At 37.3% G+C, this 14,438-nt stretch overlaps 3 protein-coding genes across 4 annotated transcripts; 2 read left to right on the top strand and 1 right to left on the bottom strand.

Moving 5' to 3' along the window:
• Positions 1-57: 57 nt before the first annotated feature.
• On the bottom strand, positions 58-770 carry LOC111805930. Its single transcript, XM_023691230.1, has 2 exons — positions 578-770; positions 58-490 (listed from the first exon to the last, which is right to left on the bottom strand). The coding sequence occupies exons 1-2, from the start codon at positions 740-742 to the stop codon at positions 122-124; spliced, it is 534 nt and encodes a 177-aa protein (XP_023546998.1). The 5' UTR covers positions 743-770; the 3' UTR covers positions 58-121.
• Positions 771-5,367: 4,597 nt separating this feature from the next.
• On the top strand, positions 5,368-10,077 carry LOC111806018 (serine/arginine-rich splicing factor SC35-like). Of its 2 annotated transcripts, none has more exons than XM_023691342.1 (8): positions 5,368-5,561; positions 5,666-5,744; positions 5,850-5,929; positions 6,035-6,101; positions 6,200-6,271; positions 7,381-7,584; positions 8,846-9,017; positions 9,820-10,077. In XM_023691342.1, the coding sequence occupies exons 1-8, from the start codon at positions 5,486-5,488 to the stop codon at positions 9,823-9,825; spliced, it is 756 nt and encodes a 251-aa protein (XP_023547110.1). In that variant the 5' UTR covers positions 5,368-5,485; the 3' UTR covers positions 9,826-10,077. The 2 variants fall into 2 exon arrangements, with proteins under 2 accessions (XP_023547110.1, XP_023547109.1); XM_023691341.1 differs by lacking the exon at positions 9,820-10,077 and adding an exon at positions 9,104-9,487 and having other exon boundaries at positions 5,369-5,561.
• A 1,077-nt stretch (positions 10,078-11,154) lies between these two features.
• LOC111806182 lies at positions 11,155-14,288 on the top strand. Its single transcript, XM_023691558.1, has 5 exons — positions 11,155-11,481; positions 11,552-11,625; positions 11,975-12,107; positions 12,212-12,490; positions 13,717-14,288. Exons 1-5 carry the CDS (start codon positions 11,350-11,352, stop codon positions 13,972-13,974), a joined length of 876 nt encoding a protein of 291 aa, XP_023547326.1. The 5' UTR covers positions 11,155-11,349; the 3' UTR covers positions 13,975-14,288.
• The last annotated feature ends 150 nt before the right edge of the window (positions 14,289-14,438 follow it).

Below are 14,438 nucleotides of genomic sequence, written 5' to 3'. Positions count from 1 at the left end.
CCGTGTATTAAACATTTTTAATCTTGTTATAAACAACTTTTCAATATTTATAACAAATTAAACACAAATTAAGCATATTTTATTTTCTTCTAATTTAATTATAATACAATTATTACTTTAATTACCAAGAAAGGTGACGCCGGCGCTTGAGCATTGCCGGCGGGGTCTGCTCCGGCGGCGAGTTCATGAATTTGCAGTTAGGACACTCCGGTGAAGATTTACTCAGCATTACCAATAAGTGGCATTTCATGCAAACGGCCGCCACCATCACGGTCGACGACCCGTTGTTTACGGCTCGACGCCCTCCTTGAGTTGTTTGATTATTACTGTTCTTGTCGAGCGATTCGCAAGTCAGGTTGAGTTCAAGGTCCAAACTCATGTCGTTGTCGTCTTCTTCCTCTTCCTCCTCCTCGTCTTTATCGAGCTTATCCCTAGGATCTTTCCATGTTCTTTTTTGAGTTGTCGTATTGTAGAAGTGTATCTTTCCCGACTGAGGAAGAAACGAAATCATCGCTAAACTCAAAAACTAAGGCTCGTTTTGAAATTTGAAAGGGGTTTTTAAGGAAAAAGAAAATACCTGAATGTCGAGGCATCTTTGCCAATCGGAAGGTAATGGAGTTTCGAGGTGAAGCTCGATATCGAACATGGAGTTTAGCAATGTCGATGGTGTCGACGTCGGCTCTTCCCACTTCCTCTTCTTAGCTAAATCATTTAGAGAAGTGTGGGATTGGAAAGGAACCATGGCTGTTTTCTTGAGTGTTTGAGATGGGTTGATTATATAGGAGAAAAAGTTTGGGGGTTAAGACTGCAGGTGAGGATCTTAAATAGGGTGGAAACTTCTCTCCCTCGAGCTCCGATAAAAACTTGCCCAAAGTGTGTTACACGTGGCTGTAGGAATGTGACTAGTTGTCAATTCTTTCTATCGGAGTTATATGTTATCAATATCGTTATTGTTACTTATTGCTTACTAGCTTAAAATGTTCCTTTCAAAATGTTTTCTTGAACTTACCCCATTTTCTTCAAGAGATCCTACATCAGTTGGAGAGGGGAACGAAGCATTCTTATAAGGATGTGGAAACATCTCCCTAACAGGCGTGTTTTAAACCTTGAGGGGAAGCCCTGGAAGGGAAAGCCTGAAAAGAACAATATTTGCTAGCGGTGGGCTTGGGCTGTTACAAACGGTATCAGGGTTAGACACCGAGCGGTATGCCAGCGAGGACACTGAGCCTCCAAGAGAGGTGAATTGTGAGATCCCACGTCGGTTGGAGAGAGAAACGAAGCATTCTTATAAAGATGTGGAAACATGTCCCTAACATGCGTGTTTTAAAACCTTGAGAGGAAGCCCTGGAAAGGAAAGCCTGAAGAGAACAATATAGGCTAGTAGTCGGTTTAGGCTGTTACAAATGGTATTAGAGCTAGACACCGAGCGGTGTGCCAGCGAGGACACAGGGCCTCCAAGAGAGGTGAATTGTGAGATCCCACGTCGGTTGGAGAGAGAAACGAAGCATTCTTATAAAGATGTGGAAACATGTCCCTAACATGCGTGTTTTAAAACCTTGAGAGGAAGCCCTGGAAAGGAAAGCCTGAAGAGAACAATATAGGCTAGTAGTGGGTTTAGGCTGTTACAAATGGTATTAGAGCTAGACACCGAGCAGTGTGCCAGCGAGGACACAGGGCCTCCAAGAGAGGTGAATTGTGAGATCCCACATCGGTTGGAGAGAGAAACGAAGCATTCTTATAAGGATGTGGAAACATGTCCCTAACATGCGTATTTTAAAACCTTGAGAGGAAGCCCTCGAAAGGAAAGCCTAAAGAGAACAATATAGGCTAGTAGTGGGTTTAGGCTGTTACAAATGGTATTAGAGCTAGACACCGAGCGGTGTGCCAGCGAGGACACAGGGCCTCCAAGAGAGGTGAATTGTGAGATCCCACATCGGTTGGAGAGAGAAACGAAGCATTCTTATAAGGATGTGGAAACATGTCCCTAACATGCGTATTTTAAAACCTTGAGAGGAAGCCCTCGAAAGGAAAGCCTAAAGAGAACAATATAGGCTAGTAGTGGGTTTAGGCTGTTACAAATGGTATTAGAGCTAGACACCGAGCGGTGTGCCAGCGAGGACACTGGGCCTCCAAGAGGGGTGAATTGTGAGATCCCACATCAATTGGAGAGGGAAACGAAACATTCCTTACAAGGATGTGAAAACCTCTCCCACAAACGCGTTTAAAACGGAATGTCTTTGAAGGGAAAGCCCAAAAGAACGATATCTACTGACGGTGGGTTCGGGCTGTTAGAAGAAAGTAATTTGATGGCAGTTTTGAGTTCGATAACAGTACAAAACTGACATCGTTGTTGATTAAATTAGACAATGATATCAATAAAACATTACAAATCTAATGACATGTTTTGTCTTTCTTCTATTGATCATAATAACCAATTTATTTTTCCCATTTATTCCTATAAAGCATGCATTTTTCTCCAACTGCCCTTCATTGGTCCCAAAATGTCCAGTTTTTGAGTGACAATAATGTGCATTATTGTTTAGTATAATGTTTTTGAACCCAACAAGGGGCAGCTGCCCTTAATCTTCATTTCCCAAGAACAGGCAAAGGTGCTTTAAGTTACACAGTTGATAACCCAACAAAAAAAACCAGACAGACAATAAATTAAGGTTTCTCTAGATATGGTTATGGTTGTAATTCATCAAAGGTTGTAATTAATCCGTTACCTTAAAAAACCATGGGGGACATATGGGCGTTTGCCTGATTTGTGACATTAGGTAACAGTCCAAGTTCACCGCTAGCCGATATTGTCTTATTTGAACTTTTCCTCTAGATTTCTTTCAGATTTTAAAACGCGTCTACTAAGTAGAAGTAGAGGTTTCCACATTTAATGTTTTGTTCTCCCTTGCAACCAACGTGGGATCTCACAATCCACCCCCGTGGGGCCCATCGTGCTTACTGACACATTGTCCGGTGTCTAGCTCTGATATCATTTGTAACAACCCGAACCCACCGCTAGTAGATATTGTTCGTTTTGACCCGTTACGTATCGTTATCAGCTTCACGGTTTTTAAAACACATTTGTTAGGAAGAGATTTCCACATTCTTATGAGAAATGTTTCGTTTCCTCTCCAACCAATTTGAAATCTAACACATTCACAAGCATACAGTATATAGTCTTTTACACATGTTCGTCCTATCAAGCAATGCATAGAAACATAACGCTTTTGAGGCCGATAATTGTGGACGAGAATCGAACCAATTATAAAAGTCAAATTTGTGGCCTTAAAACTTCTCTCGCTTGGCAATTTGAACATTAACTTAGTAGATAAGATGTTAATTATCATTTCAAAGATCAACGGTTTGATTTTTTATCCAAACTCAAAAAATGAAGAGAAATTAACTTTCTGTACCTAGAGATGTCCAAGGCCCCGATCCCAAACATTTACATACGAAAATGGTGAATAATTCTCCTCGTGAAACTCGATCCCCACAATTTTTTTCTTGATCTACGTGAAAATAAATGAGAAATTTTACGAGAACGGACAATAAAATAGGAGCTTTAACCGTCTCCATCCTTAGATATCTATACTTTTTAACACTCTTCGTCTAAAAAATATATTTAATCAACATGAGTATAGTTCAATTTACATATGAAAATGGTGAATAATTCTCCTCGTGAGACTCGATTCCCACAAATTCTTTCTAAATCTACGTGAAAATAAATGATAAATTTTACGAGAATGGACAATAAAATAGGAGCTTTCACGGTCTCTACCCCTTAGATATCTATACTTTTACGCTCATTCGTTTAAAAAACATATTTAATCAACATGAGTATAGTTCAATTTACACATGAAAATGGTGAATAATTCTCCTCGTGAGGCTCGATTCTCACAAATTTCTTCTAGATCTACCTGAAAATAAATGAGAAATTTTACGAGAATGGGCAATAAAATAGGAGCTTTCACCGTCTCCACCTTTATATATCTATACCTTTATCTTCATTCGTTTAAAAAAGATATTTAATCAACATGAGTATAGTTCAACCGTCCCATACATAAAAGTTTACCTGCCTTCATTAATTAACCTTGAATTCACTTAAATGCGGAATTGAAGGACTGACATAGAAATTGAATCAACTCTTCTTCTCTTCAACATCTTTCCTTCCCCACTCTCATCAAACCACCAGCTTTCTCTCTGTTTAATGCTCTCAACCCATCTCACCCTCTCTTCCATAACTCAATTCTCTTCTACACGAAACCTCTGCAACCTACTCGACTAAAATGGTGACGATGACGACGAAAATTAGATATCATTGTCAGTTTTTACTTCACATTGGTATAATATTATCCCACTAAACCTAAACGGCATAATCGAGCTACACAAAGAGCACGTTTATTGCTTTACGTGAAGATCGAGGTTGCTCGGATTTATGATTCGACATTATTTAGTATGTGTGTGGGCAGAGAAAATGAGCTTAAATGGTTTCGACGATATAAGGGTTAATAAATTGTCAGTTGAAGTTATAAATACGAGGGAGTTGGAGATAAGACGGTAGGTTTCATAGTTAGTATATATATCACATGCACAATAACTATAAATAAATGTTAATTTTAGCATAACTCAAATAATTAAAATTATATATATAGACTCAAATCCACGTGGAAAATAGGAGCCAGTTGTTTATTACTATCATGTAAGAGGTAAGGGTAAAAGAGACATTACACACAAATAATTAAAATACATTTAATATTATTATATTTATTTGGAAAAATTTGGTGAGTGGAGTGGTGAAATGGGCCGAGCTGACTAAGCTCATTGGCCCAACTCAAATCTACTGTGATCTCGGCCCAGTTTCGCTACACTTCATAAATGGGCTGCCTTCAGCTTTAAATTAGGAAAATTGCGGTATTTTCTTTTTTCTATAATTATTTTAATATAAATTACAAATTACTATAATTTATATAAAAATATTTATCATTAATTTTTCTAATATTATTTAATTTTTGTTAAATTATTTTCAGCACGGTGAACAAAAAGATGGACCCGACAACATCATTTCCCGCTCCTCAAAATATTTCGAAGTATGTTCCTCCTTTCGTAGTTCTCCCTAGGTGCAACATTTTAACTGAGCTCGAGAGTAATGCAATTCTTCAAGTGCAGCATTTTAATCGAGCTCGAGGATAATACAGTTATTCAAGTGTAGTATTTTAACCGAGATTTCAAGACTCGATAACATAGAGATCGGTATGGTAACGATGAGCGAGGAGCTAATGTTTTTATGTCCATCATTTTTAACCATTGTTTTTAAAAACAAGGGTCATTTGTTTATTATAGATAAAATTAGGGACCTTCCATGAAATATACACAAAATTTGTTAGAATCTCTTGTTCCATCAGAGACCTAGTTGAGCTTGAGCCCTGAATCCGCCGCTGCTGCTCGCCACTCTCTCCATAGCTGAATCCATTAGTTGCAGAGAGAAATGTCGCACTTCGGAAGATCCGGTCCTCCCGACATCAGAGATACCTACTCGCTTCTCGTCCTCAACATCACTTTCCGTATTTTCGACCCCTAATTCTTCTCTTATCCATTTTCTTTACCTTCAACCTCATCTCTTCCTCTCTGTTTTGTCTGTAATTTCTTGCCCCTTTTGGTTTTTCAGGAACCACCGCCGATGATCTTTACCCCCTTTTCGATAAGTATGGAAAGGTCGTCGACGTCTTCATCCCCAGAGACCGCAGGTATCTTTCTATCTCTCTCTCTCGCGCGCGCGCGCGTTTAATCTTATTTTTTCTTATTTTTTGATGAATTAGAGTGTGTGATTGGTTGGTGGTGATTGCTGTTAGGACTGGGGATTCCCGAGGATTTGCGTTTGTTCGATATAAGTATGCGGATGAAGCACAGAAGGCAATTGACAAGCTTGACGGTCAGCTTCAGTTCGACGAAAATTCACATTAGCTTGAGCTTTTTCAATTTGAATTTGCTGCTGTTTTTATGCGAGATCAATTTGGGTTTCTCCTTTGCAATCTAGGACGAATGTTGGATGGCAGAGAAATTATGGTTCAATTCGCTAAGTACGGTCCCAATGCCGAGAAAATGTGAGTTTACGGAACGATTTTGTACGTAATTTGTCATACTCCACGTCCATGGCTACGAAGTATGCTTTGATTGATTCCTGAGTTTTGGTTGTTATCAGTCGCAAGGGGAAGGTGATGGAGTCATCATCCAAGGCAAGGGGCAGGTCAAGGAGCCGCAGTCCACGTCCAAGGTGAGAGTCCTTGTCTAAATGCATCTGAACTCGTATCAGAGCTCTGGTGAAGAATTTTATGTTTTCTCGAGGTAATTACCCTCATTTATTTGTGAATCAAAACAAAAATTCAATCATTTAGAGTGAGAGGTAATGCAGTCTTCTCTGGTTATGGATGCAATTTTCTTGACTTACATCCATTATGTGAGATCCCACATTGGTTGAAGAGGAGAACGAAACACTCTTTATAAGGGTGTGGAAACCTCTCCCTTACAAACGTGTTCTAAAAGCCTTGAGGAGAAGTCCGAAAGAGAAAGCCCAAAGAGGATAATATCTGCTTGCAGTGGGGTTAGAGGAGAAAGCCCAAAGAGAATTGGTGTGTATGGTTAGAGGTAGAACTAGCTATGCGTGTTAATTCAGTTCATGGTAAACTTTAACATAAGGACATGATTTCTTGATAGAGACAGAGACATTTTGCAAAATAGGCAAACTATAAGGATATGATTTGTAATTACTCCTTTATTTAACGTCTGATGCATGGAGTGCTGCAATCTCAGTGTTTTATAGTGTATGTTGCATTATGCAATTATGCAATTCTAGAAAGTCTTTATCGTGTATGTTCACTTCTGGCCTCGCCTCTTTATTTCACCTACCGAAGTTTAGTGGTAATACATCGTCGGTCATTAGTCTCTTAAATTCATGTCACAGATTCTGTGGATTGTAGAGAAGATATAAACAGAAAGAGCTGAAAGTAAGCTGCTTTTGAATGTTTTAGACTGGTGGATTACAGTCTTTCCTGAACTAGTTTGATGTGTGAATGGGCGCGAGATGGTGGATATCAAATGGGCATTCTAAGCTTGAAGAAATATATTGAAAATCACGTAGTTATTTGCTTTTCTTATTTTTTTTTTGTTATTTTTTGAGGTGTCACCAATCATTCTATGAAGCTACCTTAGATTTGTTATGAACTTGTATTTGATTAACTACTGGTGTTGACAAAATCTTATGCGATAAGGAACGGATGGTTAATAAGGCTTCACTTAAATGGAAGTTCTTACCCTTTTAGGCAATTGATTGTAATCTAATTGTTGCTATTCTACCTTTCTCATATGGTTCCAAAAACATTTCAGGCACCGCGATGACTATAGGGATAGAGATTATAGGAGAAGAAGTCGCAGTAGAAGCCGTGAGAGACATGATCGTGACAGACCCCACAGAAGTGAGAGAGAACGCTATCGTAGCAGGAGTCGTAGTGCTAGTCCTGATCGTATTAAAGATCGTCGGCGGGGAAGAGATGATGTTGAACGGCGTAGTGCTAGCCACTCTGATAGAAGGTACACATACATTCTTAATTTTATTACTCTTTTGTGGGATATTGTCATAAGGCCTTGGTCATGGCATGGGTACTAGCTAGGAAGCACAAACATTTCGTTTTAGGCAAAATGTCCATGTCAGACATAGATGCATTTGGACACTCTACGGCCACATGTCCAGCATGCTAAAAAATGTATGGACATGGATGGACGCGCCTTTGAAAAATATTTGACTTAAGATTAGGAGAAAACGAGAGAGAGAGAGAGAGAGATCTTCTTATAGGATGAATCTTTATATATTGATCAATCCTAAAGTATTTGGATGACAACTTCTTCCTCTAGTCATAGCCAACCAAATTTTTCTATATCTTCTTATAGGATGAATCTTTACTTGTTTTTTTTTTTTTTTTTTTTTTTTTTTTTTTTTTTTTTTTTTTTNCAATGTTAATATATCAATATGTACACATATTTTATATAAAAAAAATGTGTCCCCAATGTGTCTCTATCCTATTTTTTTTAGAAATTGACATGTTTTCATCGTCCTGTGTCCGTGCTTCTTAGTGTACTAGTTACCATCACTTTAAGGTTTTGCAGCACTTACTCTGGTACTTGCACAATAGTAATGTTTTTAGCTGGAAAATTGTAGCCATTTAGTTGCATTTGCATCTGCATGGGCAAGGGGATGGGTGGAGCCGTAGAGGTGGCCTTTTCCTGTTTTATTCACATTTTGTTCTGCTATGTTCTAATGGTAAAGAGGGTATGTTTGCAAAACCATTAAAAAAAAATTTAGATGATTGTGGTGCAAGCTGTTTCGTGCTGAACTTTCATTAAAATAACAATTTAGTCCCTGGACTTTAGCTTGTTACTGTTTAGTTTTCGAGCTTTCAAATTTGTAACAATAGTTCTTAAACTTTAGTGTATAACAATTTAGTTCATATACTTTCAAATTTGTAACATTTTGTCCCAATCATGAGAAATCTCATAGAAATTAGTTGTCAACTTTGTTCATGTAACAACATAGTCTTTATAGTTTTTAAACAAGTATGATCCCTATTTTGCTTATCTATCTACATGGGCAAGAAGTTTCATTAAATCTTAGTAGTACTTTTTTCATTAGAGACTGTTTCTGAATTCTATTTTTAGTTTCTGAAGCCCATCCAAACACGTTTTTACATCTCACATTGCCATGAACCGGACAAGGTCCTCATAATCATCCAATGCAATACTTTCCAAATATATATATTGGTCTGTATTCTAATTAGAAATGGGTTCTATACTGAAGCATGTCGCCTGCCCGACATTCCCCTGATACTCGGAGAAGCATATCTCCACGTAGGACGCCACCATCTAGGGGTAGAAGTGATGAGGAACATTCACCAAGGCGAGACAACGGCTCACCAGATGACAAACCAGTTGATTCTCGAAGTCCATCTCCTGCTAAATCCGATGCCGATGTGAGTTAACCCACCATGCTTATTGCTAATATTCTTTTCAAGCATGATTTGTGGTCTGGTTAGTGATAGCCAAAATATGCCTGCAGGAATGAATGATCTATACATGCCATAGCGTTGTGTTTTAGAAATTATCTATGCATTTTATGATGGAACAAGCATGGCATCCCAGAGGGGATATTTTGCACGATTGTATCTGCCTTTATACTTCAAGGATTGGTTGGATGTCAAGATAGAGACATGTAGGATCCTGTTCCTAATTAGCTTATGAGTTCTTTTTTCTTTTTAGATTTCAATGTAGTATCTGTACTATTTAACATGCAAAGTAAGAGTCTTCCCAGTGTTTGGTTTTTACCTCCTTAGATGTATAATGATTATGAATTGATTCTTCTGCACTGTATCTGTCTTTTTGGATCACTGTTCATCACATATTTTGTAGCTATTTATTTTTTTCCTATCATAGGTTTGATTGATTGATTGATTATGGATGAAGTTTGTCGTTGAGATTCATGAGCCGATTGATATTTTGGATCCGTATTCATCACTTTCGAATTAGAATTTACGATTCTTCGTCATTGAGATTCATGTGGGTTGATTGATATAATCACATAGGTTGGACGGATTGATTTAGATACGATAATAGATGAAGTTTGTTGTTGAGATTCATGAGCCGATCGATCACTTTCGAATTTGATCTCATTGAGATTCATGAGTTGATTGATATTTTAAGGATAGTATTACCTTTTCTTTTTCTCGTTCAACTAAATTGAAATGACTGAAGTTTTTCTATTTGGAATTGTATTAGGTCTAATTTCTGCCACTCGAGTAAAAATGAGTTAGCTCGAGAAGCTTGGTGACCATCGAAGCTTTTTAGTATAGTGCGATCATTAGTTGGTTGTCCATTGATCTCACCTAGTGTTGGACGACTTGACTCTCGTATAGGTTGGATGTTTCCGGGAATAGTTTAGAGCTTGTTAGCAACCAAATCACCGTGAATTCACCATGATTGAATGTGACAAAAGTGCATCTATTTGAATTATATTACATATGATGTCATTTCTAATGTGTCGTCTTTTCACGTAAGTTCATCTTTTCTAGTGTTGATAGGAGTTAATTCCTATTTTTATCGAGTTTATACACGTAATTTTCGAAAATTAATATTAAAAAAATTAGACTAAAATATGTTTTTAAGAAATATTTAGATCGTGGGAAGAAAATACGATAAAACAAACAAAATTAAATAATTAACCATGGGGCTTAGTTTTTTAATTTTCTCAAATAAAAATTAAATTAAATTCCCAATTAATTATTTCAATTATTTTTAAGCTATGCTTCCTCACAATGCTATTTATTAAGGCTAATTAGCAATAAATGGTTAAATTAACATTAAATAAGTCTTAAGAATCAACACTATTAATTGTACCCTTCACATAAATCACCCATTTGAGCTCGTTTACACTCCGTATGAGTGTTTCTTGGAATCATTTTGAATATAAAACTCGAGTATTTTATTTGTTCAAAGGGACGAATTCTCATTTTTTGCCCATGAATTTAGTTTAGCCTAAAATTCGTTGCATCAATTGGTACCAGAGCTCATAGATGATACTCCCGAGAAGGAGTGAAACCTTAGATCAGGGTTACACATCAACAGTGGATTCCATATCGAGAATTCACATCTTTTAACTATCATCATCAATTTTATATTTTCAGCTGAGTAAACTTAAAAGAATTAATTGACATGTATGTATTTTTTTCTCTTGAAATCAAAGATTCAAATCTCTAGATTAATTACTTTTTCGACCCAATAACTTCATGATTTGAATATTTGCTATTAAATATTTGAAAATCAATTAATTTTTTTAAAAAAAACAATAATTGGAGGGCTAAATAGAGTAATTAATAAAGAAGGAGGGGGTTATTTGCAAAAAACGAGGAACAGTCATCTTGGTGGCACGTGCGAGCCATTGGAATTTACGTTTCACATTATAAATGGAAATGGCGCTTCGAAATTCAAATATTTAAAGGGCTTTAATATACTTTACAGAAAGAAAGAGTATAAATAAATTTAAAAAAAAANTCCAGATCACGAGGGCATTTCGGTCATTTGAGTTGAGAAAATCTCTGTGCTTCCACGGCACATTAGCACTGTGTCTCTCTCGCAAAGCACTTCCTTCTTCTTCTTCTTCTTCTTCTTCTTCTTCTTCTTTCTTCTTCGTTTTCGCCATTAACAAACACCAAATCGAAGCTTCTCTACTCAAACTTCCATTTCTTCAGTTTTTCATTTCTTCATCCATCGCTCTTTGGCCTCTGCAAATCTCAATTCCTTTCTTCTCCAATGGACAGAGCCACTCCTGTTCGGAAGCCTCACACCTCCACTGCAGATCTCCTCACATGGCCTGAACTTCCTCCCGCCGATTCCCCTGCCTTTCCTTCGTCTGCTTCTCGCTCTGCTCCCAGGTCTCATCAGGTATACTTTCTGCATTTCTATCTTTTTTCTTGTTTCTTCTGCTTATTCTCTTTCTTTTGCGTCTCTCTAGCCCTCCGATGGAATCAGTAAGGTCGTCTTTGGAGGCCAGGTTACTGACGAGGAGGTTGAGAGCTTGAACAAAAGGTGAGATCTAAGTCTGCCTCTTTTCTTTCCAATCTTCATTATGTGAAGCTTATTCTGTTTCGATTACACTGTTTCCTTGTGTTCGATCTGCTTGTTTTGTTTCAAATTACTCGTGATTGGATCTCAAATTTGTAATCCTTTCTGTGTTTCCAAGGCAATTTAGAAAAGTATATGAGCATTTTCTCTTCTTCTCAAACCACTTGATTTTAGTATGTAATATGGATTAAAGAGAAAAAGAAATATCAAGTTCCGTTTTCCGGTTCGCTATGCATCAGATCTTCAAATTTGTGGAGTTTCTTAGTTTGACTTCTATGTCAATCGCTTCAATTGTTCGATTTTCTAACTGTAGGAAACCCTGCTCTGGATATAAAATGAAGGAGATGACTGGCAGTGGCATTTTTGTTGGTAACGAAGGAGATGATGAGCAAGAATCTGGAAGCGCCAACCCTTCACAGAGTAAAACAGGAATACGTATGTACCAGGTATCCATCGAAGAAGATCACTTATTGCAGTTTCAAATAGTTTCTGTTTGGTTTTAGGCAATTCCTTTCCAACTCCTAATCTTGACGGGTCGATCAAATTGCAGCAAACACTGGCTGGAATTAGTCATATTTCATTCGGTGAAGAAGGTGGTGTTTCTCCTAAAAAGCCTACTACTCTACCTGAGGTTGCGAAGCAGCGTGAGTTGAGCGGGAACTTAGTAAGCGATGCCGATGAGAAGCTGAAGAAGCAGCTCTCTGATGCTAAGTACCAGGAGCTTAGTGGACATGACATATTCGCTCCTCCTCCTGAGATTTTGCCTCGACCTACAACTGCTCGCACTTTGGATTTAAAAGGAAGCATCGAGATTGGGGAGCCTGATGATGTAAGTAGTTCTCCACTCAATTCTACAACCTCTTAATTCAAACACATCCATTAAGAAGGCACACCCACAAACGCCATTCACTCATTTGGCTTAGAAATTAAGTGCATTTCTTTGTTTCTTTACCTACCTTATACAAATGTTTTAAAATCTAAATCGAGTTTTTAAAACTAAGATCGAGTTCGATAACCATTTTGTTCTTGATCTTCTATTTTTTGAAAATTAAACTTATATGCACTACTTTGTTACCTACTATTTAAAGAATGTTTTAAAAAATCAGTCCAATGTTGGAAAACTAAAAAAAGATAGTTTTTAAAAACTTGATTTTGTTTTTGAATTTTGACTTAGAATTCATATGTGTTTTCAAGGGAGGTGATAAGTCTTCCCAAAAAGGATAAAGAACAAAGCACAATATTCAAAAATAGATAACAAAAATGGATTATCAAATGGTGCTTTAATGAAAGTAGCTTCTAAAAACGTGTTTTTGGAATTTGGAACCTGGCTAAGAATTCAAATGTTTTCAAGGATGAAAACTATTGTAAAGTGGTGGGAAAACTAGCACAATTTTCAACAACCGAAAACCATAAACCAAATAGTTATCAAATAGGGTTTTAGTGTGAGGTTCTCTTGTATGCTTCAAGAGGCCGTGTATAGAAGGATGGTGCATCATTTTAAAGTATTGACATAATTAAATTTATCCTAACTTATTAGGTAGAGTTTTTGAGTTTCATTGTGATTTAACATCATATTAGAGTAGGAGGTTATATGTTTGAATCCCATATTGTGATTTTTGGGTTTAGTGGTGACCAAAATCTTTCGTTTGCATCAGAAATGATGGGGTCAGAGACAAACAATGATGAAATCCTAGGATTTTAGTTGGTTAGTATACGTGCATCCACTAATTTTCTCTTCGTTCGTTTGCATCATATTCTTTTTAGTGAGGCCACAAGCTCACAATGATGAAATCCTAAGATTCCAAGTAGTTAAATATACATGCAATCATCACTAATTAATTGCTCAACGTGAGGTTTACTTTTTCTGACTGATTAATCATATGCCCCCATTTGACAGCCTGATATGGCTTTGGTTAGTAGTTTTTTAGTTTACTTTTCTTCCAAGTCTATTCTTCATTGCATGCAATGAGTCTGTTGGTCATCACCTTGAGCTTTATTTCGATCTAACTCTTAACATCGGTGTGTTCATGTTCCACCTAATCTGACCAAACACAGAGATGTGTGATCCCCGGAGAAGAACCTTCTGTAAAGACAGCAAAGAAGATTTACGACAAGAAATTTTCGGAGTTATCAGGAAACGACATCTTCAAAGGTGACGTTCCTCCATCGTCAACAGAGAAACCATTGAGCGTGGCAAAGTTGCGAGAGATGAGTGGGAGTGACATATTTGCAGACGGGAAGGTAGAGGCCCGAGACTACTTAGGCGGGGTACGCAAGCCCCCGGGTGGCGAGAGCAGCATTGCCTTGGTCTAAATCATCGAGGTTTCTAACAAAACTCAATACTTTTAGATTTATTTTATGGAAATTGTGATCTGGTTTGGGTAAAATATGTTGTTAGGTTTAACTTTGTGAGTCAACAACAACTATGGAGTCTGCTAATTGGGTTGTGCATCCATAATGTTTTTGTTCTTGGTTGTGTGTGTGTCTGTAGTATCTGTGTCTGTGTCTAGTAGTAGCTCAGTTTTATCTTGGTTGGTTGTCTTCTGCCTATTTTACTTCCAGCTTTTGAGGTTCATTTATTTATCATTATATTCATTAATTGATTTTGCCTATGGTTCTCAAATGTACTTTTATCATTTTTCTTCCGAGTCTTTGGAAAATCTTCCTATGCCAATGAAATTTGATGACATTTTAGAACTTTAATTTAATTGGATTATCTTGAGAGATTGACTATTGTTCTGCTAACCATCTTTGTTTTCATTTGGGTTAGCTTTGGT

The sequence above is a fragment of the Cucurbita pepo genome, chromosome LG11 (assembly GCF_002806865.2).
Source record: "Cucurbita pepo subsp. pepo cultivar mu-cu-16 chromosome LG11, ASM280686v2, whole genome shotgun sequence".
NCBI lineage: Eukaryota > Viridiplantae > Streptophyta > Magnoliopsida > Cucurbitales > Cucurbitaceae > Cucurbita > Cucurbita pepo.
Note: the sequence above shows the minus strand (reverse complement) of the source record. Positions and strands in the feature narration are given on the sequence as shown.